The sequence below is a fragment of the Pungitius pungitius genome, chromosome 12 (genome assembly GCF_949316345.1).
Source record: "Pungitius pungitius chromosome 12, fPunPun2.1, whole genome shotgun sequence".
Taxonomy (NCBI): Eukaryota; Metazoa; Chordata; class Actinopteri; order Perciformes; family Gasterosteidae; genus Pungitius; species Pungitius pungitius.
Window position 1 is genome coordinate 2,629,505 of NC_084911.1, and position 21,331 is coordinate 2,650,835.

At 45.1% G+C, this 21,331-nt stretch overlaps 2 protein-coding genes across 3 annotated transcripts; one reads left to right on the forward strand and one right to left on the reverse strand.

The window, feature by feature from the left end:
• Positions 1–325: 325 nt before the first annotated feature.
• Positions 326–3,896, reverse strand: uncx (UNC homeobox). Its single transcript, XM_037475233.2, has 3 exons — positions 3,508–3,896; positions 2,835–3,010; positions 326–2,157 (listed from the first exon to the last, which is right to left on the reverse strand). The coding sequence occupies exons 1-3, from the start codon at positions 3,764–3,766 to the stop codon at positions 1,150–1,152; spliced, it is 1,443 nt and encodes a 480-aa protein (XP_037331130.2). The 5' UTR covers positions 3,767–3,896; the 3' UTR covers positions 326–1,149.
• Positions 3,897–11,101: 7,205 nt separating this feature from the next.
• On the forward strand, positions 11,102–14,394 carry zfand2a (zinc finger, AN1-type domain 2A). 2 transcript variants are annotated; one of them, XM_037477464.2, is made up of 10 exons: positions 11,102–11,293; positions 12,079–12,176; positions 12,275–12,369; positions 12,645–12,776; positions 12,854–13,005; positions 13,094–13,222; positions 13,313–13,388; positions 13,487–13,563; positions 13,813–13,947; positions 14,097–14,394. In XM_037477464.2, exons 2-9 carry the CDS (start codon positions 12,122–12,124, stop codon positions 13,922–13,924), a joined length of 828 nt encoding a protein of 275 aa, XP_037333361.2. In that variant the 5' UTR covers positions 11,102–11,293; positions 12,079–12,121; the 3' UTR covers positions 13,925–13,947; positions 14,097–14,394. The 2 variants fall into 2 exon arrangements, with proteins under 2 accessions (XP_037333361.2, XP_037333360.2); XM_037477463.2 differs by having other exon boundaries at positions 11,103–11,293; positions 13,813–13,897.
• Positions 14,395–21,331: the final 6,937 nt, after the last annotated feature.

Here is a 21,331-nt window from a genome sequence, read left to right on the forward strand (position 1 = left end):
GACGTGACGCGGTGGTCAACGCGGCTAATATCGCCAAAGGGGAGCAGATGTCCCAGGTCCCCGCGTGGCTTCCCCGGGGACCACCGACCCTATTAGAACAAATGTGTTCTGCTGTTGTGAATAGGCACGTTCGCCTCGGCACCCCGTCCCATTACAGCCGACGCGTGATCAATAGGCTGATAACACAGAAACATCAATGTAAAGCGACAGAACAATGAGGGATATCATCGAACATCTATCTTAATATAGCCCCGCTACAAGGGGCCCCGACAAAGTGGAGAGAGAGACGGAGGAGGAAGCGGGGAGGGGGGGGGGGGGTAAAATAAAAAAGCTCATGAAAATGCCTCCCCACGACTTCCCATCTCCTATCCAATATGCACAAACACACACACACACACACACTCACTCCCAGCTGCCGGGGCTATTATTTTCCTATTTCAATTTGACACCCAGGCCTTTTCATGCTAATTCTATTATTCTTGGAAGTTTATGTGATTTCATATCACTAGAAATCGGTAATGTATTATAACCCCCTTTGAGCTAAAATAAACTGAATCCCCCTGCAGTAGCCACCGGGAAAATAATTACTTTCATATCAAAACTCTGCAGGAGTCGAGCGGGTCCTTTTTGCCTCCGGCTCGTAACCTCATTTCAGTGGGGGCTTATAGATGAATAAATTTGTTAAGGCAATATACAAAGTACAACATGAGATTTCTTAAGAAAGCCCTTCCTACTGTAGGCTACTGTAGTCCTGCACTGCGTGTACTGCTAGTTAAGGTCTCACACGGTTTGAGGTGCTTGTATACAATAGATTTATTTACGAAAAACCTTACATATATAAATAGTATAATACCTTTTTACAGCTCTTGAGGATTTTGTTGCACTCGTGTTGTTGTTGTATTTTTTTTCCGCGACAAGTTATCACACATTAAAGGATATCTAGAGATTCCTCACTCTTACACACACGCGCGCGCGCACACGCACACACACACACACTCGGAGAAAGAGAGAGAGAGAGAACATTGTCAAAATAACTGCAGTGGGGGAACCTAGATTAGTTGCAAAGATGCGGTTTCTGGTTAAGCTTTGGCCTAATGAAAGGTGTCGTTCAGAGGCTACATCAGCGTGATTCGGCCCCCACTGGATGATTTATTCCATGTCGACATCTTCTCTCGAGTCTGTCTTTGTCTCCGCCGGAGTGTCCCCGAGGACCCTCCCAGGGTTGTCCGGGTGCTCCTTGGTCTCTGCGTGCTCCCGTCTGTCCGCGTCCACGGGTGCAGCGAGCAGCGGACTGTGTTCGCTGCAAATCACCGAGGTCTGAGTGCTTTTGCCAGCGGGAAAGGCGGCCCTGGGCGGGCTGGTGTGCGGTGAACGCGTCTTGTCCTTGTCCTCTGACCCCACCGGTGCCGTCCGCGGCGCGTCCGCGCGGTCCGGCGAGCCGCTCCTACATCCCGCGGAGCCGCCGCCGCCGCAGCGCGCGCCGGACTGGCTCCTCTCCGCCGCGGCGTCGCCGTCCCAGTGGGCCGCTGCCGTGGTCTTCAGAGCCGTCTGGGGGACAATGAATCCGAGCGGCTGCGTGATGGGATAGAGCAGGAAGTGTCCTTTCCCTATCAAAGGCCGAGAGGGGGGTAAGGCCGCGGGGTTGCGTCTGGGCCTGGAGTCCGACAGGAGGCTCTCGACGCTGAAGGGGTTGAGTTTCTGCCCGCTGTTGGAGCACGGGCTTGGCCGGTGGCTGGCGTCGGGCGAGTCCGGCTCGGATGCGCCAGCGTCCCGGTCCAAGTGTCTTTGGTTGTGGCTGTGGGTCTGGAGAGGGTGAGGCGTTTGGTCGCAGCTCGACTGCGCGTGTTTGCCCACCACGGAGTCAAAAGGCGGGCCCGTGTGGTCACTGTCGGTGACGTGCGACACCCCGCTGTCGCTGTCCGATCCCGGGGTGTGAAATAAATCCCCGGCGGCGAGCCTGTTCTGGGACTTGAGTAGCCGGCGCTCCTGCTTGCGCTTCTTCTTCTCCATCCGGTCCAGCTCTCTCCGGGCGATCTCGTCGGGGTCCATGGGCTCCCCGCTGCAGGTGGTGGGGTGGGCGTTGTGAGCAGGTCGACCCGGGCCCTTCTTCGTGTTCTCCTTTTTCCTCCACTTGGCCCTGCGGTTCTGAAACCACACCTGCAGAGAGGGACGTGCAAGAGGAAACGTGCGCGTTGTTGATGAATAGGACCGAAAAGGGTCAGTGGTGAAGGTGCACCGTGGCCTTTGATCACAGAACAGCTACGATACATTGATACAAAGAAGCTTTGCATTAAGTTCAAATATAGTTCAGATTTACAGGTCGAACACGGTTTTAATGATTTCTTATGTTAACCAAATAAATTATTATTAAACTTTCTCTTTGCTATTTTTATCGACAATAATTTTCCTCGATATAAAGCGGTAGGTTGGTAAATTCATAATTGAGGTCATAATACACTGAACAGATTTGGATTTTTTTTGTTCATTTATTTGACAAATAAAACGTCAAGATCTGTGAAAAAATAACCTCGTTGTAAATGAAGGTGTAATTAAAATTGATTTATTCGGCGAACATAACCCATGAAAGGTCAAACAACACACATCCATCTAGTGGGTCTTTTTGGTTAGATTTTATTCTAACCAAAAAACATTCTATATTTTAACAAGGTGTACCTTATGACCCCTAAATGTATAATTGAAGGTTTTTTTTCAGCAATTGAAACGATCAGCCTTTGCCACGAACGAATAATAAACAAAGGAATAAAGAAACAACACACACACACACACACACACGCGCTTCACATGAAGTATGAGGTGACAAAACAAATATTTACCTGAACCCTTGATTCTATCAAGTCCAATCGCAGAGCCAGGGCCTCCCTCATGAACACGTCGGGATAGTGGCTCTCGTTAAAAGCCTTTTCTAATTCCTCCAGCTGCCAACCGGTGAAATTTGTGCGCGTTCTCCGTCTCTTGCAGCCGGGACTGTCTTTGTCCGGGTCCCCCGAGTCTTGGCGGCCGAATGAGAATGAACGCAAACAGAGACAACACAGCGTGCATTGTTATTTTTGTCATAGACACATTTCAACACGACGCGGCACGCGATCATTCTCACGCGCACGCGGGTGATTCTGCAAACTTTACAGCTGAAGAAGGATATATATTTTTTAATTTTTTAATTCAGACACATCTGTCTCTGCCTCTTCCGAAAACCTCCCGATGTCCACACGAGCCTCCCCTCGCGCCGCTATTTCCCCACTTGACAGAAACATTGCTGTTGTGTTGTTGTTGTTGTTTTTTTGCTGTTGCTTGTGTACATCTTCAGCGTGAGGCGAGGAATGCTCACGCGCCTCGGCGTGCCCTTTAAAAAAACACACACACACACACACACACGCACCACCGACAACTCGCATCGCAACCTCCTGCCTTTGTGTCTTTCCCGTCTCGGTGCAAACGGGCGCATCGCATCGATGGCGCGAGCGCGCGCGCGCGCGTAACGCGGCTCACCTGTCAGCTTGTACTGCTGGGTATCTCCGTTCATGCCGCAGCCCGAGGACAACAGCGGGTTGGAATTCCCCACCGAAGCCGCGCAGGAGCCATTGAGTAATCCGTCTATGGAGAAGGGGACCGCGGACGCGGACTGAAGTTGATGGCCGGCTAATTCGTAAACGTGATGGTGGCTCAGGTGGTACGGGAAGCCCACCATCCCGCCGAGTGAGCCTCCGAACTGGGCGTGAGGCGGATCCAGTATCCTGCTGTCCATCATCCCGCAGGCAAAAGGAAACGACGTCTGGAGGATGGGAATTTAAAAAGCATGCAGTGAGTGTGGCCAACGAGCAGGGGACATGATGTGAAGGGAGGGATGAGGTGTACTTTATCCACATGAACCTCCCAATAATTAGCCCGGGCTCTGGGAATATGAGACCCAATGAGAAGCGGTAATGGACGCTGACGTCAGAGGCGCGCTCTGCAAACGCTCCCCGTATCGATTGCTAATTAAAGCTGACATCCGCCTCAATAAACAATATCAGAGCTGTCACAACAAGACAGGAGGGCTTTGATAAGAACTACATCGCAACTACACGGGGGACCCACCGGGAGGAAGGGCTCACTGGAGCCGGGGAAGAAGCGGCTACAGGCGGATCGGTTAGGCCAGAGACACCCGGACTTTTTTATGCCGCAAATACATGACTAGTGCCACATCCGAAGCACAAAATATCACACTTGAAGCCGAGCTTTTAATGCCATTTTTTTAAAAAACATATAGGCTAATGTAGAGTCTATTATCTTTTTAATTTACTCACCTCGTTGGGAGGTTGCAGAAAAAAAGGGGAAACTTCTTTATTTTGAATAAAAACTAAAATAGTCACATGTTTAATATGTATTTCTCCCGGATTGCGGACAACCTTCTTTTGGCTGCGGGTCCTTGAGCCTCCCTTTTGGAAGCCACAGAGTTAAGATCAACCCCACCGTGTGGCATATGGATCATCATTTAAATGCATTAAACCGTCACAGCCTGACAGGTCCACGTGCAGTGCATAAAACAAATATTGCAATCGTGGGATTTATGGGTGTATTTAAATGGGAGCCGAGATATACTGCCAAAATCCACGAAGCGAAACTCTAATGTGCTGTTACAAGGCTGCAGTTACGCCCAACGCCGTGTCATGAACACAATATACGAGTCAAATAAAGGAACAATACAACAATGACAACATAGCAACTAAACAGTCACATGCATTACATGCCTTCCACAACCTCCCCCCCCCCCCTCAGGAAACCAAATTGGAAAGCTCCTCCACTTGCGCAACCCCCCTTGCACTCAATATGTGACTAGCCTAAAAATCCTATCTGCTCATTAGGTTTTCAAATAATTAATTCGACTTTTTATTTATCCCGAGTCTGGCGCTGTCATAATGTTAATCAGAGTTGAAATTTCGCGCCCCACTCATTCCCTGACCCTTGGCACCCGGATTGGCATGTTGTAATAACCTGAATCTCTCAACAGAAGCTGCGATAATTGTTACCCTATTAGCATGCAAATTGTTTAATTAATATTATTATGAGGAAGTATATAATCCGCTCGTCACTTGACCCCACGAGCCCAAATAACAACCCTCTGCATTTCAGCGCGTAGCCCCACATTTTAATGAACTCCTCAGAAATGATCTCGCCCATTTATCCATCTTTCCCTCTTTGAAGCCTTCCCCTCTCTGTATTTTAACTTTAATTTCAACGCACACGGACAAGATCTTATGAATAATTCCTCCCCACTCATTTCTTTTCTCTCTCTCTCTCTCAACATCTAAAATTCAATAATTGCCTTTCGTTCATTTCCAAGCATATATAGGCTGTCCCCCAAGTCGGGCGCACACAGCGGCTCAATGAAAGGCAGCCCCCTTGACACAGTCTCCAGAGACGGTGCATTTAAATCCGTTTTTCTACAAGCGGGTGACATTGTCAGATTCTAGCTTTAATTAACCCGATAATAAGGCGAACAAGGCCGCGCTGTGGCTCTGCCTCGTTACCTTTTCGCAACTGGCAGCCCTTCACAGGCAAAAAGAATAATAATCTATTGTTTTTTTTTCTAAGGCGTCTGTTGCAGCTGGACACACCGTCTTTATTGCATTCATGTAGTTTTGGTCGGAATCAATGACGCACAGGGGGGGGGGGGGGGCTGTGGACTAATTGATTAAACTTTCCATCCGAAGAGGTGAATTCCAGGAGGGCTGAGAGATCATGACGGGTGCAGCTGAGCTCAGATCAGCTGGGTGTAAATTATAGGTCATACAGGGCTCAACAAGGACGAGCTGTGATATATATAAGAGCCCAGAATGGGCATTTCTGGTGGGAAACGACTTTCTGAACCCCCCAAAACACGAATCGTGTGTTTTGATACTTCACTGCACGTGGCGGCTTTTCAGCAGTTGTAACCATTAAAGCATCTTTCACTGCTGACATTAGAGATGTAACATTGTGAATGTGAGGTAAAGGGACCCCCACTGAAGCTGAGAGAGAGAGAGAGGACACCTCTGACCCCCAGTTCACACCTGTTGTTGTTGTTGTAGTTGTCTTGGCTTCATGTCGACCGTTTTAATCATTTAGTGAGAGTTAAATGTTGTTCTAATCAATTAAGGCTGCTCTTAATTACTCACCACATTGGTGGTGATGGAGGACAAACACACACACACACACACACACACACACACACACCTTTTGTGGCCTTTAGAGTTTGGGTGCTGGACAGAAAGAAGTCAACCACTTCTCCAGATCAGATACCAGAAGGAGTGCCACCTTAACATAGGTGTTTCAATGCCCCCCCCCCTCCTCAAGGAAGACACAGATCTTATCATGACGCCCATCCAACACTGATGCTTACTTTAGCTGCACAGAATCAAATTCATTTTTAATTAGGCAGGCAAATTAATAGGCAGCAGTTTAGGAGTTTAATTACTCAATTAACTTCACGCACGTTAATTTTTAACTATCTAAATTAGGTTGCACATTATTCGATTTGATGATAATTATAGAATTAAATCTAAATTAATTGTTTTGGATGATTTGGATGAACTAGATGCAATTCCAATTAAACATTAGGGGCAGAAAAAAAAAGATGGATGCCATTTTAAGCTCGCAAATCCTTTGATTCGATTTTAAGCAAGAAACTCTGCCTCGAAATTTTCCACTGATCCTACAAATTCTCTCTGCCTCTAATCCCACAATTAAAAGTTTCCTCCCATCTAATTATCTGTAATTGTGCCGCTGTCAAAGTAGAATGGAGAAGTGAAAGCGATTGATTTGGACTTTTAATTCAGTTCATTTCTGATAGAAGAGAAAGTAATTCCCTTCAAATTACCTCATTCAATCCTGACACCCTAATGCCCTTCAAAATCTTTTTTTACTCCCCAGCATTTATATATTAAAAAATGAAGCCAGAGTGACTAGTGCCTCCTAATAATAATAACCAAACTTCCATTAGAATAATAATTTCATTTCAATTAAAACTGACTTATCACCTTTGCTAAAACGTGCTTAATATGCCGAAAATTATCAATGCTTGAAGGAGCCCAAACTGGGGAGTCTAATTGTAATCAGCAAATCAGAGGTGCTTGTCGCTGCCTTGCCTTTGCAGAGAGGCAGTCTCGGAAATAGAACTAATTTACTCAACTCCCCCGGGAAATCCGCTCAACAGATTAACATTTTCAAAATATAGTAATGATATAATTTGAGAAATGGTGACGCCAATTTGTAAGGAGCCTTTGTGCGGGATAATTTGCATTTTTTTTTCTTTTCACCCCCCTCCGCCACCGCCTGCATTTCGCCCCCCCCCCCCCCCCCCGTTAATTACAGCTCCGCAGATGAAGGGTGTGCTGTTTGACTCAGTGCTTATTATTCAACTTCAATATAATAATTCAACTCTACAGGAATACAAAAAAAAAAAGTGTAGCCTATCCGAATTTAAGCCGTCCTCCATGTAATCCCAAATGGTTCTGGATGGGTGAAAATATGAAGGTGCACATAGGCATAAAGTCTGCCTGTCACTGGGTGTTATTATGGCTCATGCAGCTGCTGTGCATGACTCCATGGAGGTTTAGAAGAAAGTCCAAGTTTAAAGCATCCAACAACAAAAAAATCAGTTGTGTAACAAATAAACTCTGCTTCCCTGCATGTCACCTTCTACACACACACAGGTGTGGATGCATGTGCACACCCAGACCCACATCCCTAAACTTTGAAAACTAACCCAAGAAAAGAGGATGAAGTTTGAGATTAGGCCTGCAGAACGAAGCGATTTGAGATCTTCCTCACATATGGACTAGATGTTCTGCTTGTGCAGTTTGTTCCTGCAGGAGAGCTTGCAGTATGGAGCGGCCATCTGCTGCTGCAGACAACACCCCCGAAAAAAAAGCTTTCCCTGCAGCTAGAACCCGGAAATGTCAACTTCTCCAGACTCGTGATCGACACACCCACTTTCCAGAAGACGACACGGTGCAAGAAAATGTATATGCGGTGATCGTCTGGTCACGTGGTTGACTTTTCCGTCACATTCTGCAGGAGCAACAGTCACTCTGTCCTCACGCGGGCCTCACAAACATGGCCGTGCTGGTGTGCCTGCATACCTTCAGGCCTTCGTGACCTCTTGCTTTCCGACCAAAGCCTCAAAGACCTCCCTCGGCGTGCATGAGCAGACCAGCTGTGCCCTCTAGTGGCCGTTTGCACCACACCGATTACAAAAAAAAAACACGTGGAGTGACGATCTGCAGGTCAGGACCACCCCTGCGCGCCAGGGCGTCGGAGGGGACCGACAACAACATTTTGGCGCACTAGTCAAGTTGTTGACCTTTAACCTCAGTCACTGAACTTGGTCAATGCACATGCACGTGAAGCGTATTCTTATTCATGCAACCAAATAAAAAAAAAGAAGTATATCATAACACTCAAAGAGATTTTGCTTAAGATGTCTTTTAAAATGAACCCTGAAAGAGCGTCTGTGCCGGGGAACAAAACACCCTCCAGACGTCACTGCACTGCTGAGCAATTATGTAATCATCTCAAACGACTGATGATCTGAAACACCGAAGAAGAGGCGCGAGGAGCGCCAGGTGTTTTCAGAGTGGTGCCATCTGGACTCATGGTGCTGCAGAGCAGGCGAGAGGCGTCTCCAAAGGAGGAATGCGGTCTATTAACTACATTCTATTGAGTTACTTAACAGTAATTTGGCTCTTGAGGACGCATCGGAGGGACGGCAACACTGAAAAGGTCATAACCAGTCTATTTAAACACTGTATAATTAAAGCAATAATATAACGTATACCACATTTAATTGATAAAGTATGCATTCGGTCTATTTGAATGAATCTGATATTAACTCAGTCTACCTCTGATGGTTATTATGTTATAACACATTAAATATAGACTATTCATCCTAATACCTTTCAAGTGCACGCATTGTGTTTTCTTCTGGTTAAATGTCATAATTAAAAAGAGAACATCCGTCTCAGAGGAGATGTTTACCATGTGACTGTAACACGAGGTGGGTCCTGTAGATGTCTGCTCCATCAGCCCGGGACAACCTGCAAAGACACGCACACTTCACACTTTAAGCCGCCGAATTAGCCGTCTGAAACAATGATGGGGTCGATTGTACTCCATTACACTCCCTCATCTCAGAGAACAGTCCAAACTCCAATTTAAGGACGTACTTTGAGACCCAATTCTCTGTAAATTGTCAAAAGATTGGATGATTGGACTTGAGTTTTAAAAAATTGATGTCAAATTGGGATATTGGAATTATAAGGCTCTCGCTCACTTTTTAATAACGGCGAGTTACACACATTTTCATGAATGTCGAATATTACTTTAGGCTTTTATTAAGACTCTTGGGCAGTTTAATATTTAAAAAGATGGAAAGCACATTACTGGGTTTTCTATCTGGCTCCCCAAATCTTCAATGAAGCGTTTGTCAGAGCTGCCGACAACCCTCTAAAGGCAACCTTATATTTCCAGGCTTAAAGGATTGAATTTATTAGGACTCTTACTAAATCTAAATCAACCCTTAACTGGTGTGCACATTTCAGTTCTTATATTATATTGACACCGAAGGTGAAAGTCACTTTGCTGCAGTTCAAGAAGGAGTCTGAAGACGGGAGATGCAGTCAAAGGTGTTTTAAAATAATAAATATAAAATATAAAACCTAAGGAAATCACCTTCCAAAGTACATTACAACCTGTACAAACATACATGTCAAAATATAAAAAGTCATGTATTGCAACTTAGGGCCTCGTTAGGGTCCAATTCATCAAGAATCATAGAATATAACTTTAGTCAAAGATGTTTTGACACAACAGGGATTTATTTTATTGCATACAAAGTATTATTTATACATTCACACATGTAGACTGATATAGAATACACAACAATATGAAATAGTATAACATTGCACAGTTTGACAAGCGAAAGAAACATACAGTGATTCAGATTCACAAACAACTTCCACTTTCCTCAATCAGGGGCCTTTAGTGGAGAGAAGCCTCCATCAAATAAGAAAACAGCAATAAATACCCCGGGGAGGCAAGTTCTAGTGCAGCTAAATGAAACTTTATATTCCCAAACTCCCTCAGTCCAAAATGTGAAGTGTCCCCCACAATGCAACACTCGCACACCGTCCAGCTAATGAGAAGAACTGTGCAGTGAGTAAATGTACTTCCTAAGACATACTGGAAATGAAGCAGCAGGAGCCCATGAGGACCTGCGGATGCCAACATATTACTACTGTCTTGTGGCCCACTTAAGGGAAACTCTCTCTCTGTCTCTCTCACACACACACACACACACACACACACACACACACACACACACACACACACACACACACACACACGCACACAGACCCTCACCTTTACCCCCATCATATGGCACCACATCAGGATTGACTGTTATGTGTTGATTTTATTTTAATATTTTAAAAATGTATGGGAAATCTCTTGAAATATGCACATGGCTTGTCCAGAACTTTTTAATAAACTTTTAAATTAAACTATTCATATCACAATCCTCGTTTGTGATTGCTCAAGATGTTAAACTTTATTTAGAAAGCAGCCTTCTTTTAATGAAGGCGTGACGGTTCTATCCTACATCTAAATGGCTTATCCTGATGTTATCGTACCAGCGGTTATCACCGTTTCGGGCTCTCACATGTGCTTTGATGATGATTTGACTAATTTAATGTGCTGCAGTTCTCCAAATCCTCCGCTCGAGGGCAGCAGACTGTCGTCATTCTAAATACAAATGTTTGTGATTCATTTTAATGACGCCGTCGTAAGACTTCCGCTATTATCCTTCAAAATAAAATAAAACGTGTGTTCATCAGCCGAGTCATGGTTAGATAATTTAGAAAATGGATATTGGGAGAAAATCAGGTAACTTTTGGGTTTTCATAATAAAATACAAATAACATGAATTTACAAAGATGAAAAACACTCTCAGATCTTTCCAGACTTTTCTCGACGCGGCTACTGGATCTTTCCAGAACTCCGTTTCACTGACACGTCTTTAACAACCGCACCCCGGGGGTCACGAGCGTTTATTCCGTGACGTCGGGTTTCGTCACTCTCCGGGGAGGAGCGTGAGTGACGCGTCACAGTTTGAGGAGGACAGACAGCTCGGCCTCGGCGGCTAAAAAAGGGCGGCGGTGCTCTCTGCGATCGAACAGCTGTGGAGGAGAGTAGGAAACGCGGGTGTCAGCCCGGATTATTGCAGCCGTTCCACGACAACACGACAGACCGACATTGGGTGAGTGGAATTCAAACCAGAGTTTAGATTTCGCGTTGTGAGCGACTGCTTACGCTAACGAACAGTTAGCTTAGCCGGCTAATTGTCATTTAACAGTCCTCTCAACGTTGAAAACAACAACTGGAGCGTGAATACGAGTGTTGAGTGTTTATTTCGGGGTGCTTCTTTGTCGAGGGGGGGGGGGGGGCGGGGGGTGAAGGAATGTGGGATTTATTTGTATTTATTTTCACCGTTTCACTGTAGCGAATTTGAACGAAGTGTTGGCTTACTGGTTCCCATACATGCTATCTGCTAGCGTGTATGTTGTTAATAACCAAGTAACGGTGGCTATCATGAACGAATGGTTACGTGATATTTAGAAAACATGGTATCATGCTGCTTTGGCCACAGTACAGTCGTGTCCCATCGCTGTTACGTCGGTTGTAGCGTTCTGTATAACTGAGCTCATCTTGGCTGTGGCTCCTTACGTAACCCGCCTAAGCGTATAACGTTAACTTAAGTTAGCATGCCCTGGCTAACTTAGATAGCTAACTTAGTCAGCAAATTCTTTTGTATGGAATCGCAACCGGATTTGTTGGTTTTCTGAATTAAAACCACAATTTTAAAAGCTAAAATCCGCATCTTCGCCACGCAGAAATGGATCGTTAACAACATATGAGCGATAAATCCCATCAGTAAGTTACAAAAACAAACCACAAACTCCTAGCATTGCTACGGGTCGCTAGCATGCGCACGGATCTCTCTCTTCAGGGTCCACTGCTTTTACAAATACTTTGCTCTTCCAGGTTGTTCATTTCGCGACTGTCACCGTGTTGTTATTTCTGCGCGATGGAGTTTCCGGATTTGGGAGAGCACTGCTCCGAGAACACCTGCAAACGTCTAGGTGAGTCCCGTCTGGGAAACTCCTTCGTCATTCTTTCTTTTTCTTTTTTTTTTTTTTTTATACTGACACGTTGGATCTGAAACTTCTCTCTGTCACAGATTTTCTACCAATGCGATGTGATGCCTGTCAAGAGATTTTCTGCAAGGACCACATTACCTATGCAAACCATAAGTGCATGTCATCCTACAAGAAGGTAATTACACCTCTAGTCTGCAACCACATTCATGTTCCTTTTGGGTCCTGTTGACAGGCAATGAAACCATGAGGCCATTTCCTTTTGGTTGTTTTTATGATAATGTATATTCATGTGTGTCATTTTATCAACTTTAGTGCTATACATCTTTATAATCCCCTTTTCAATTTACCACTATGGAAGGTTAAAGTTCACAGTACTGGTGATGTTTTTTTTATGTTTTTACCTTCATCTATTCAGAGGGTTATTTAATGTCGTTTGTGTTTTTTCATCAGGATGTCCAGGTCCCAGTATGTCCCCTGTGCAACATCCCCATTCCCATCAAAAGGGGAGAGATGCCCGACATTAAAGTTGGCGAACACATTGATCGGGATTGCAAGTCGGACCCCGCGCAGAGAAAGAGAAAGGTTGATGCAAACCTGAGGTATTTCATCTGAAGACACAAAGAGTTTGAATCAAAGCAATAACACATTTTTCCTTCCAGATTTTCACAAATAAATGTTCTAAAGGAGGCTGTAAGCAGAAGGAAATGATACGAGTTACCTGTGACCAGTGTCATTTAAATTACTGTCTTAAGCACCGGCATCCGCTGGACCACGATTGTAAGACTGATGGGAAACCTCTGTCCAAACCGGGGTGAGTCCGGTCGCCCTCCATCTTCAGATAATGCTGTCCTTTCACCTGAATGCTATAGTAAGACAGGCTGTCCTTTTTTTGGTTCTAGACATTCTGCTTTAATGAGGGCCCAAGGTACTTCCTCTACCTCCACCTGCGCCTCCGCTTCATCAGGTTCAAGACACTCTAGACCCGTTTCTAATGGTGTCAGTGCCAACAGCAGAGGACACGGCACTGGGTAAGAACTTTAACATATCAGCGTAATCACTTTTTAAATAGATGCCTGGAAAATAATGGTTTTTTTTTTTTTTATCTTCCTTTGTCTCAGCACTGCACAACGGATTCCTACTTCCGTTTCAGCACAGAATGTGATACCACCATCGGCGTCGTTTCAGGCCGGCATGGTGTGTGAACTGTTTAAAACCACGACACCCGGTGGCGTAACGCGGGGGGGGGGAATGGAAATGTAAAGGCGTCTGTTGCTCTGGTGCTGTCGTTGCAGACGGAGGAGCAGGCGTTGCAAAGAGCTCTGGAGATGTCGCTGGCTGATTCCAGACCGGCCGCTCAGCCGGACCTCACGTGAGTCCACGTCTATCGCAGCACGGCACCACGGAGAACATTTTGACGTGTCATTTGTGCTCAATGAATCGAACTTAATTGACAGCTGGCAATGCAATGTTTGTTCATTTTAAGTAGCTGTTCTTTAAGCATTTTTTTTCAACCCACAAACATGAAAATAACCATGCAGCCGATCTCTGTGGCGTTTGATCAGTAGAAGCGCAGCTCAGTTTCCACCGAGTGACTCTGGGCTCGTCTTTGCTCCTCCAGCCCTCAGGAGCAGGAGGACCAGGCGCTCGCTCAGGCTCTCGCTGCCAGCGAGGAAGAATTCCGGCGTCAGCAGCAGAGACAACAGGTACCCGGCAAGCTTAGGCATCGGTAGCGTGCTGCGAGGAACACGTGGAGGTACACTGTTGTCATGGCAATCCAACACCTTTTTTTTGAACTTTCTTTTGTTGTCTGAAGAAAGGCTAGTTTGCCCCCTTTCTTACGTTTTAAATCGGGAGATAAGTGTGTGCGTATTTTGTGTCTCACTCCATTTTCTCTTTGTTCAGGTGAGAGAGTCCAAATCGTCCAACTGCAGTCTTTCTTAATCTCCGACCTCGAGCCGTGTGACTCATCTACTAGAACCTGCACATCTGGGATACAGATATCTGGGAGCGATGATTGTTCAATAAAGAAATCCTCTTTTCTTTATTACCCAGTATATTACACACTTCTACACTATAAGCACATGCTTTCCCAGCAGGATCTGTGATTTTTACTGAAGCTTGGCTCTGTACATATTTTATATGCTAATCATGACACATTATATTACCATATATGAATACTGAATAAATTATTTCAAAGATGCACCTGGACTTTGAATCACTCTATTTATTCAGATTTGAGTACCTTTTTTCATGTGGAATAATCACTAAGTTGTGAGGTGGAATAATCAATGGGTTTGTTCAGCAGGAGGAACCGGTGGTTTTGCTCAGAGGTTTTAGGTCGTTTCTGATAACGAAATGTCGGAATCTATTGGTGACGGAGCGGTGAAGCTCATCATGATGGAACACTGTGAAAGGAGGCGGTACCGGATCCGATGCTTAAACTCATCTGGCTTCATAACAGTTGTGGACGCAATAGACTCGACCCATTTTAAAAATGGATTTCTGCCTTTTCAAATTGGGGCAAATGTAAAAAAAGTTGCATTAGCAGAAGAGGATTGAATTAGCTACATATATTCTGTATGTATATTTTATCAAGTTATCCGTCCTGCAGTCTTTTGCCTTTGAACAATCGATAGAAAAGTTATCAGAAATTAGATCTCATGGTGATCTGTAACAAAAGATTCTATTGTTTTATTCCAACAAAAAACATGAAGATAAAAGTATTGAAGAATCTGGTCCTTTCTCATTTTACATCATTGTAAACTGAATATTTTTTTGACCACGGGAAAAAGCACTTTGAACACTAGAGGGCAGCAGAGCTGTTCAAACCTTCTCAGCAGGCCTTCAGTTGGAGAAGACCTCTGTTATTGTCCTCTCTTGCTCCTCTTGCGCCTGCATGATGTTACGATGTCGCGCAGGTCGGTGGGCGGATGCTGCTTCTGCTTTCGGTGCTTTCGTCATTTAATGACTGAAGGGGCCACAGCTGCTGGATTGGATCTCTTTAACCCGCCGCGTCACGAAAATACCACCCAATGTCAGCGACAATCACAAGTAAACCGTTCATTTCAAGTATTTAGAAATGGGTCTTACCGTGGGAATAAATAATGCACTGTGATGTGATGATGTGATGGGTAGATTTGCATATTCATGAGCAACTGCTGGAAGCAAAACAGTGCCACACGAGATGTTGTGCTTCTTTTTATGCACAACTAGAACACAGGATTCAGCACTGATTATTGTTCATATGGGTTGAGACCAGGATCACATTTAAAATGCATTCTAAGCGTCTGCAGTGACTAAAGTGAAGAGCACCAATTCCCTTATAAGTTAAGAGAAGAATGGAATTATTGTGTTTCCCCCCCCCCGTTGCGTTTACTGATGCAGTTTTAGTGACCACTGGTTTCAAAATGATACAAAAAAGAAAAACATCTGCTACCTTGAGTAAGACAATGATAGAGACAGCCCTCCTCTTAAGCAATTTTTTCGCTGAAAGGCCGAAACAATCCAGCTTCCGGGCGGATGTGCACAATAGAGAACATAAAAATAGAAATTCTCGCTGCGATTGTTTAAAAGGTCATGTCTCTGGGCGCAGAAAGCGGTTTAAGAATACAAATGCTCCTCTTCCCTGCAGGTATCTTATTCCAGGTGGGGACGAAGCTGAAGTCTGAAGTCTGATCCTCTTGATCCCGGCGACACGTCTCATTGTGTCATTTGAACATGTTCAGTGCACTTGAAGGCTTCCTGACGCACTGCTGCTTTGTAGGGAAGAAAAGAAGACATTTATCCCGGAATAAAGCCTCAAAGAGGGAAGATGATTGGCCCTGATGTGTGGTCATGGATCCATTGGATGTTTTACATAACCGCTGAACACCAGCTTTTCTTGTGTATCTTCTTATTAAGGTGACAAAAAACTAGCATATGGAAATAACTATAAAATACTGACGACATACACTTCTTTGATTTAACGCAGAGACCTTTATTTTTCTGTGTTTCCGCAACGTGATTGTTCACACACACACACACACACACACACACACCTGCTGCGAGAGGCTTGTTTCCCAGCTGCAGATGTACGACCTCCTCGACCCAGGAGGAACACGCCGAGCTTCGACTTCCTGGACGTCGAGGCGGTCGTTAGACATCACAGCAGGAAAGCAGCAGAGCGAACCTCAACGTGCCCGTTTCTTTTTTTTTTTTTTCTTTTTTTTTTTTAAACAAGTAGGTTGCCGGAGGTTGAATCGATCGCCATGGGAACAAGCATGTGTGAAAAAAAACATTCAGTATTGCCATCGAGGCGGGATGCTGATATTACTCATTCACCACGTCCCCACTACTTTAGCTCCAATGCTTGTGTTGTGCATGCAGCTGTGACATAGTTCATTTGAACAATGTGCTTTGCAGGGCTTCCATTATTTAAAAAACGGAAAAAATGAACATGGAGCCAGAGACGGAGCTCTTAAAGCTCACTAGGTGGGATCTGAGGTGAGGAACACTTGACATTTCATGTGTGCAATTAAGAAAACACCAGGATGCTCGACTGCAAATACTCACAAAAGCATGATTTTCTGGCTAAATTCAAGGTGCAACAGCATGACGAAGTAGTGTTTGGCATTAGTGTGTTAACTTTTCCCTGAGACAAGGCCTTGTTGTGCTGTATGTGTGGAATTGACTGGTTAAAAGTGCCAAAGGAAGCATGAGGAGATTCATTTGTCTTTCAGGGTTGTGGTCTTTTTTCTTTTTTCTTTTTTAGAGGTGATTTTCTTTTCCCGTTGAGTCAGAAAACGTTCCATCTGAAGATGTTGATGAACATCGGGAGAAGATTTGAACCTCGGCCATTTCTGAGTGCTTCAGCTCCCGATGATCAAAGGGTCATTCCTCAGGCGAGTGCCCTCTTTTGGGCACTTTTACTTCTATGTCACAAAGGAGACTGTTTCTGTCGAAAAAGGAAACGTCGAACAAAATAACAGGTAGCAGATTTCTTTCATTACAAAGAGAACACTTGGTTCTCAGCGCTTCGCTGCTGTCCGTCACCGTGGAGATTTGATGCAGGATGTCTGACATCCGCAGAGGACGCGGCCAAGCATCAGGACCTCTGTGCACCTCCGGCAACCATGGCAACCATGAGGATCCACAGCAAGCACTTAACAGTATGTAGTGTGATGTTGGGTCGGGTATTCACAGACACCATAGCTTAGCGGATGGCAGCGAAAGTACAAATGAAGGGAAATTCATGACAATCCATCCAATGTTTGTGGAGATATTTTGCTTAAAATGTCAACCTCATCTTGATCAATGACCAGGAAGTTTAAATACGAACCTGCATCACCCCAGAAAACCAGTGTGCTGCGTAATGCTTGAGTTCTTTCCTCTGGCAGAGAAGTGGTTTAGGAAGAACAAGGAAAATCAAATGGAGCAATGAATAAATAAAGCGTTGAGTAAAGTGAACAAATGGAGATTTCTTAATATCTGGAGAAGAGCCCAATTCAGTGAGACACTCGAGTTCAGCAACAGGAAGAGAACGCTCATTAATCCAGGAGGATTCTGCTGAGAGCTAAACCGCAGTAAATAATATACTTTGATATTGTAATAAACAAAAGAACCGATCCCTCAGGTCTGCTGCACCCGTTATGCTGTACATTTTATTTTAAAGCTGGTAAAACAAAACCAATCACTTTCTATTGCTGAGAGAAACCACAACAACCACAACAACAACAAGCATGAAGCACAGTTTGAGTCACGCCTGGTCATCCCTTAGTGTACAAATACACTCAAACTACTTCAAACTGCCCAGCCGAGCTCCTCCGCACTTGCGGTATTCCCACAACAGCCTTGGTCGCCTAGCAACACGAGGCGCTGTCTCAACTGCTGCATCAATTTATTAACTTTATTAATAGTTATTTTATTTCAAATGCAAATGAATACACAGAGGTATCGGCTTATTACACATTGACCTAACCAACTGTTTAAATGTAAATATATGGGATTTTTCGCTCATCACACAACTCACTTGTAACCGCCAATTACACAACCGTATAAGCATTTCAGAAAGTGCCGTTTTTAATAATTAATGAGATTTTTGCCTTCAAGTGAAGAGCTGCGACGGCTGTTGCTGCGTTGGAGCAGTGTGTGTGTGTGTGTGTGTGTGTGTGTACACACAGTATATCATAAGTACATCGTGTTCCTCTGACTGAGTCCGAGGGAACACTTCATTGCTTTCAGAGTTTTGTAGAACGGGGCGGGGGGGGGGGGGGGGTTCACCGCGTTCTCGGTGGTCACAATTCACTAAAAATGATCCGACGGAAAGCAAATCTTAGGTCTGAGGAGTTCAAATGAGAGTGAGTACGTCGATGCGTGACATCAAGATGTGAGTCAGTCAGGAATCACTCGTATGGCGTCTGTGAGGCCCGATGGTGGCTTCCTCGTGGATCCTCCATGACGCCCAGCGTTCTTTGTTCATTGATTGTTTGTTGTGAGAACGAGGAAAGTAGAAAAGTATCCTGTGCACAAAGTGATCAGCCTGGTCCTGGTGGAGAGAGATCAATGCGGGTCAGCGTACCTCCGCTCGGCCTCACGTGCTTCTCATTATGTAACCGGCACTCTGGGAAAAATAAATAAATAAATAAATAAAAAGGAGTCATAGCCCGAGTAAGACGTGTCGTAGTCAACATAAAGCACACTCCTGGCGTCGTCCGAGTGGGTTTCCATGACAACCCGGGGTGGGGGGGGGGGTAATTATATATTCATGTGTGTGTAACTGAGACCAGGGCCGACCCATGGTGGCGTTCAGCTGCGCATATATTTCAGTCTGCAATACAAGCGCATTTAGCCACCGGGATGAGGTCAAGTGAACACACAAACAAGATCAAATCTCCACATGATGAAACATTATGTATGAAGGAATATTAAATATATAGAAATACTTGTTGCCGTAGTGTGTTCACATTCCCGATGTGCCGTGGTCTTTGTGCACAGCAGAAGGAGCTCTGATGAGCGCCGAGGAGACTTCAAGGTCTTGCTTTTCATTCCTTTTGTCATCACAGCAACACTCTTTAGCATCCACAGCAACATTAGTTAATCAACTATTTTAATCATTTTACGTGTAGATAGAAATCTAAGGGAGCGTCAACGTTGTCTCTTGGAGGTCTCTTCGGGAAGGTTTATATATTTATTATGGCTCGTGAACCATTGATAGATTCATCATTCATTCATCATTCCTCAGCTCATATGGAAACATCTCTTTTCTTTGCATTCTCATATTTCTCCCACACTCATCTCCTTTTCATAAATATGATGCTGTACCTTCTGTTTTATGAAAACATTACTGAATTTGCGTGGGATGAGTGAGTGATGATTCAACAAGACCAAGTAGCCTTGACTCCCCCCCCCCCCCCCCCCCATTGTTTAAATGGAATAAAATGAGTCAAACACTTCCTGGTGGAAGTGACTGAAGACTCTGTGGTCTGTGCCCCCTCCTCTGCGGTCCAAATATGGTCGCTTCCTTTCAAGGGGTGACAACGTCACAACGTCTAGTTGTCTGTACACTTCACTGAAGGAAAACATGGGATCACTTCTTCCACCACTGGAGCAACGGATCCACCAGCTCGGTGCAGCCGAGGTTCTGTTCACGAGTTCCAGCTAACGGAAGCGCTCCAGTTGTGTGTCTGTGCGCGTGAGCTCAACACTTCACCCCCGAAGCCGCCCTCTGATTTCCTCCGAGGCCGTTGTTTTCCGATTAGTCCTCTGCAACCGAGAGGGGAGCAGCACAATACAACCCCCCCCCCCCCCCCCCCCCACCCCACCCCTCCCATGTAATTGATTTATACTGCGAAACGTCAATATTGAACGCTGGCTTGGGGAATTAGATGCTCACTTCCACCTAATTGAGTGGAGAACATGTGATTGTCTACGAGATTAGACGTTAATGAACCCATCAGTATTTCTATCACACTTTCATCAAAAGAGCAATTTGATTGCACATGTCATTCTATTGTTCGCTCAGAAACAGCGTCACCGATACGCTGAAGAATGTTTCTCTTTATTAGTATCCGACGTGTCGGAATAAAGGTCCTTCCTATTAATTCGCCAATTCACTGCGTTTCTATGCAGACCGCCGGGTCAAAGGTCACGGTCCTCTCCTTTTGTTCCGGTGGGAAATCAATTTGTGGTCGCCATGGAAACTCTCACATCGATCGAAAACCACACCCAAAAGAGTTTGTGAACGTTCATCCGGCCAAACTCTTCTCTTTCCTTTTTAGTAGAAGGACCGATGCTGTAAAACAACCATAATAAAAATAAAAAAACGATGTAATCTACTGAGGAGATTTTGGTCATCAATAACTTGATTTGGGGATTTTTGTGGCAACAAGGCAGCCTTAAGAAGCATCATAACGGTGGCTCCGGATGGAGCTGTAAGGTGACGGATGAAGGAGCCTCCTCTCCTGCAGCGCGTTCCTCGCCGGGGACACGAAGGCCCGTCGTGCCGCTGTCGTCTCCTTGACGGATGCTCGCCGGACAGCTGAGGCGGCCGACGTGTTGTCTCACTGAAGGTCGGCAGGTCGCACCTCTCGCCGGCTCGGGCGCCAACGTCACACCGCCGGCGGGGCTCCCTTCGAAGGAGGACTCAACCTGCGTCTGCAAGAGGAGCCGTGAGGTAAATAAACGCGGAAGAACGTCAGCGCTTCTGACCTCTCCTCTGCTAGGAGGGGGGGGGGGGGGGGGGGGGTTGCCGGGGGGGGGTGTGATACATAAAAGATATTCCATGAGTCATTATGTCCCCTGTTTACTTCTCAATACACAAAATGTCAGCTCAACCCTTTACCGATTCTTTTTTATCTCTTCATGTACCTCCCATATGCATAAATCAGGACTCTATGATATTCATCATCAATCAACACAGCATCATAAGAGGTCTTTGTGATTATAGTGTTCCTGACGTGGATGCATTTCATGATCCCGTTCCCTGCTGGCCAAGACTATTCGATCATCAAAAAGCAGTTATTTTAACCCTCCTAAAGCTCAGAGATCCCTGAACTATTAAGCGTTCACGTTTAGCTTGAGGTTGTTTCATTGACTCCGTAGTTGTGAATAAAGATGCATCTAGAGATGTTTATGCTGCATCTTCATCCAAACCAAATGTG

Bases quoted from the DNA above. Each gene is read 5' to 3' on its own strand.
- zfand2a (XM_037477463.2), top strand. From the start codon at position 12,122: ATGGAGTTTCCGGATTTGGGAGAGCACTGCTCCGAGAACACCTGCAAA. The intron at 13,223-13,312 runs GTAAGAACTTTA...CCTTTGTCTCAG, and splicing joins AGCAGAGGACACGGCACTGG to CACTGCACAACGGATTCCTA. The intron at 13,389-13,486 runs GTGTGTGAACTG...CTGTCGTTGCAG, and splicing joins CGTCGTTTCAGGCCGGCATG to ACGGAGGAGCAGGCGTTGCA.
- uncx (XM_037475233.2), bottom strand. From the start codon at position 3,766: ATGATGGACAGCAGGATACTGGATCCGCCTCACGCCCAGTTCGGAGGC. The intron at 3,011-3,507 runs GTGAGCCGCGTT...TCGGCCGCCAAG, and splicing joins CCAGCAGTACAAGCTGACAG to ACTCGGGGGACCCGGACAAA. The intron at 2,158-2,834 runs GTAAATATTTGT...CCCTCTCTGCAG, and splicing joins TGATAGAATCAAGGGTTCAG to GTGTGGTTTCAGAACCGCAG.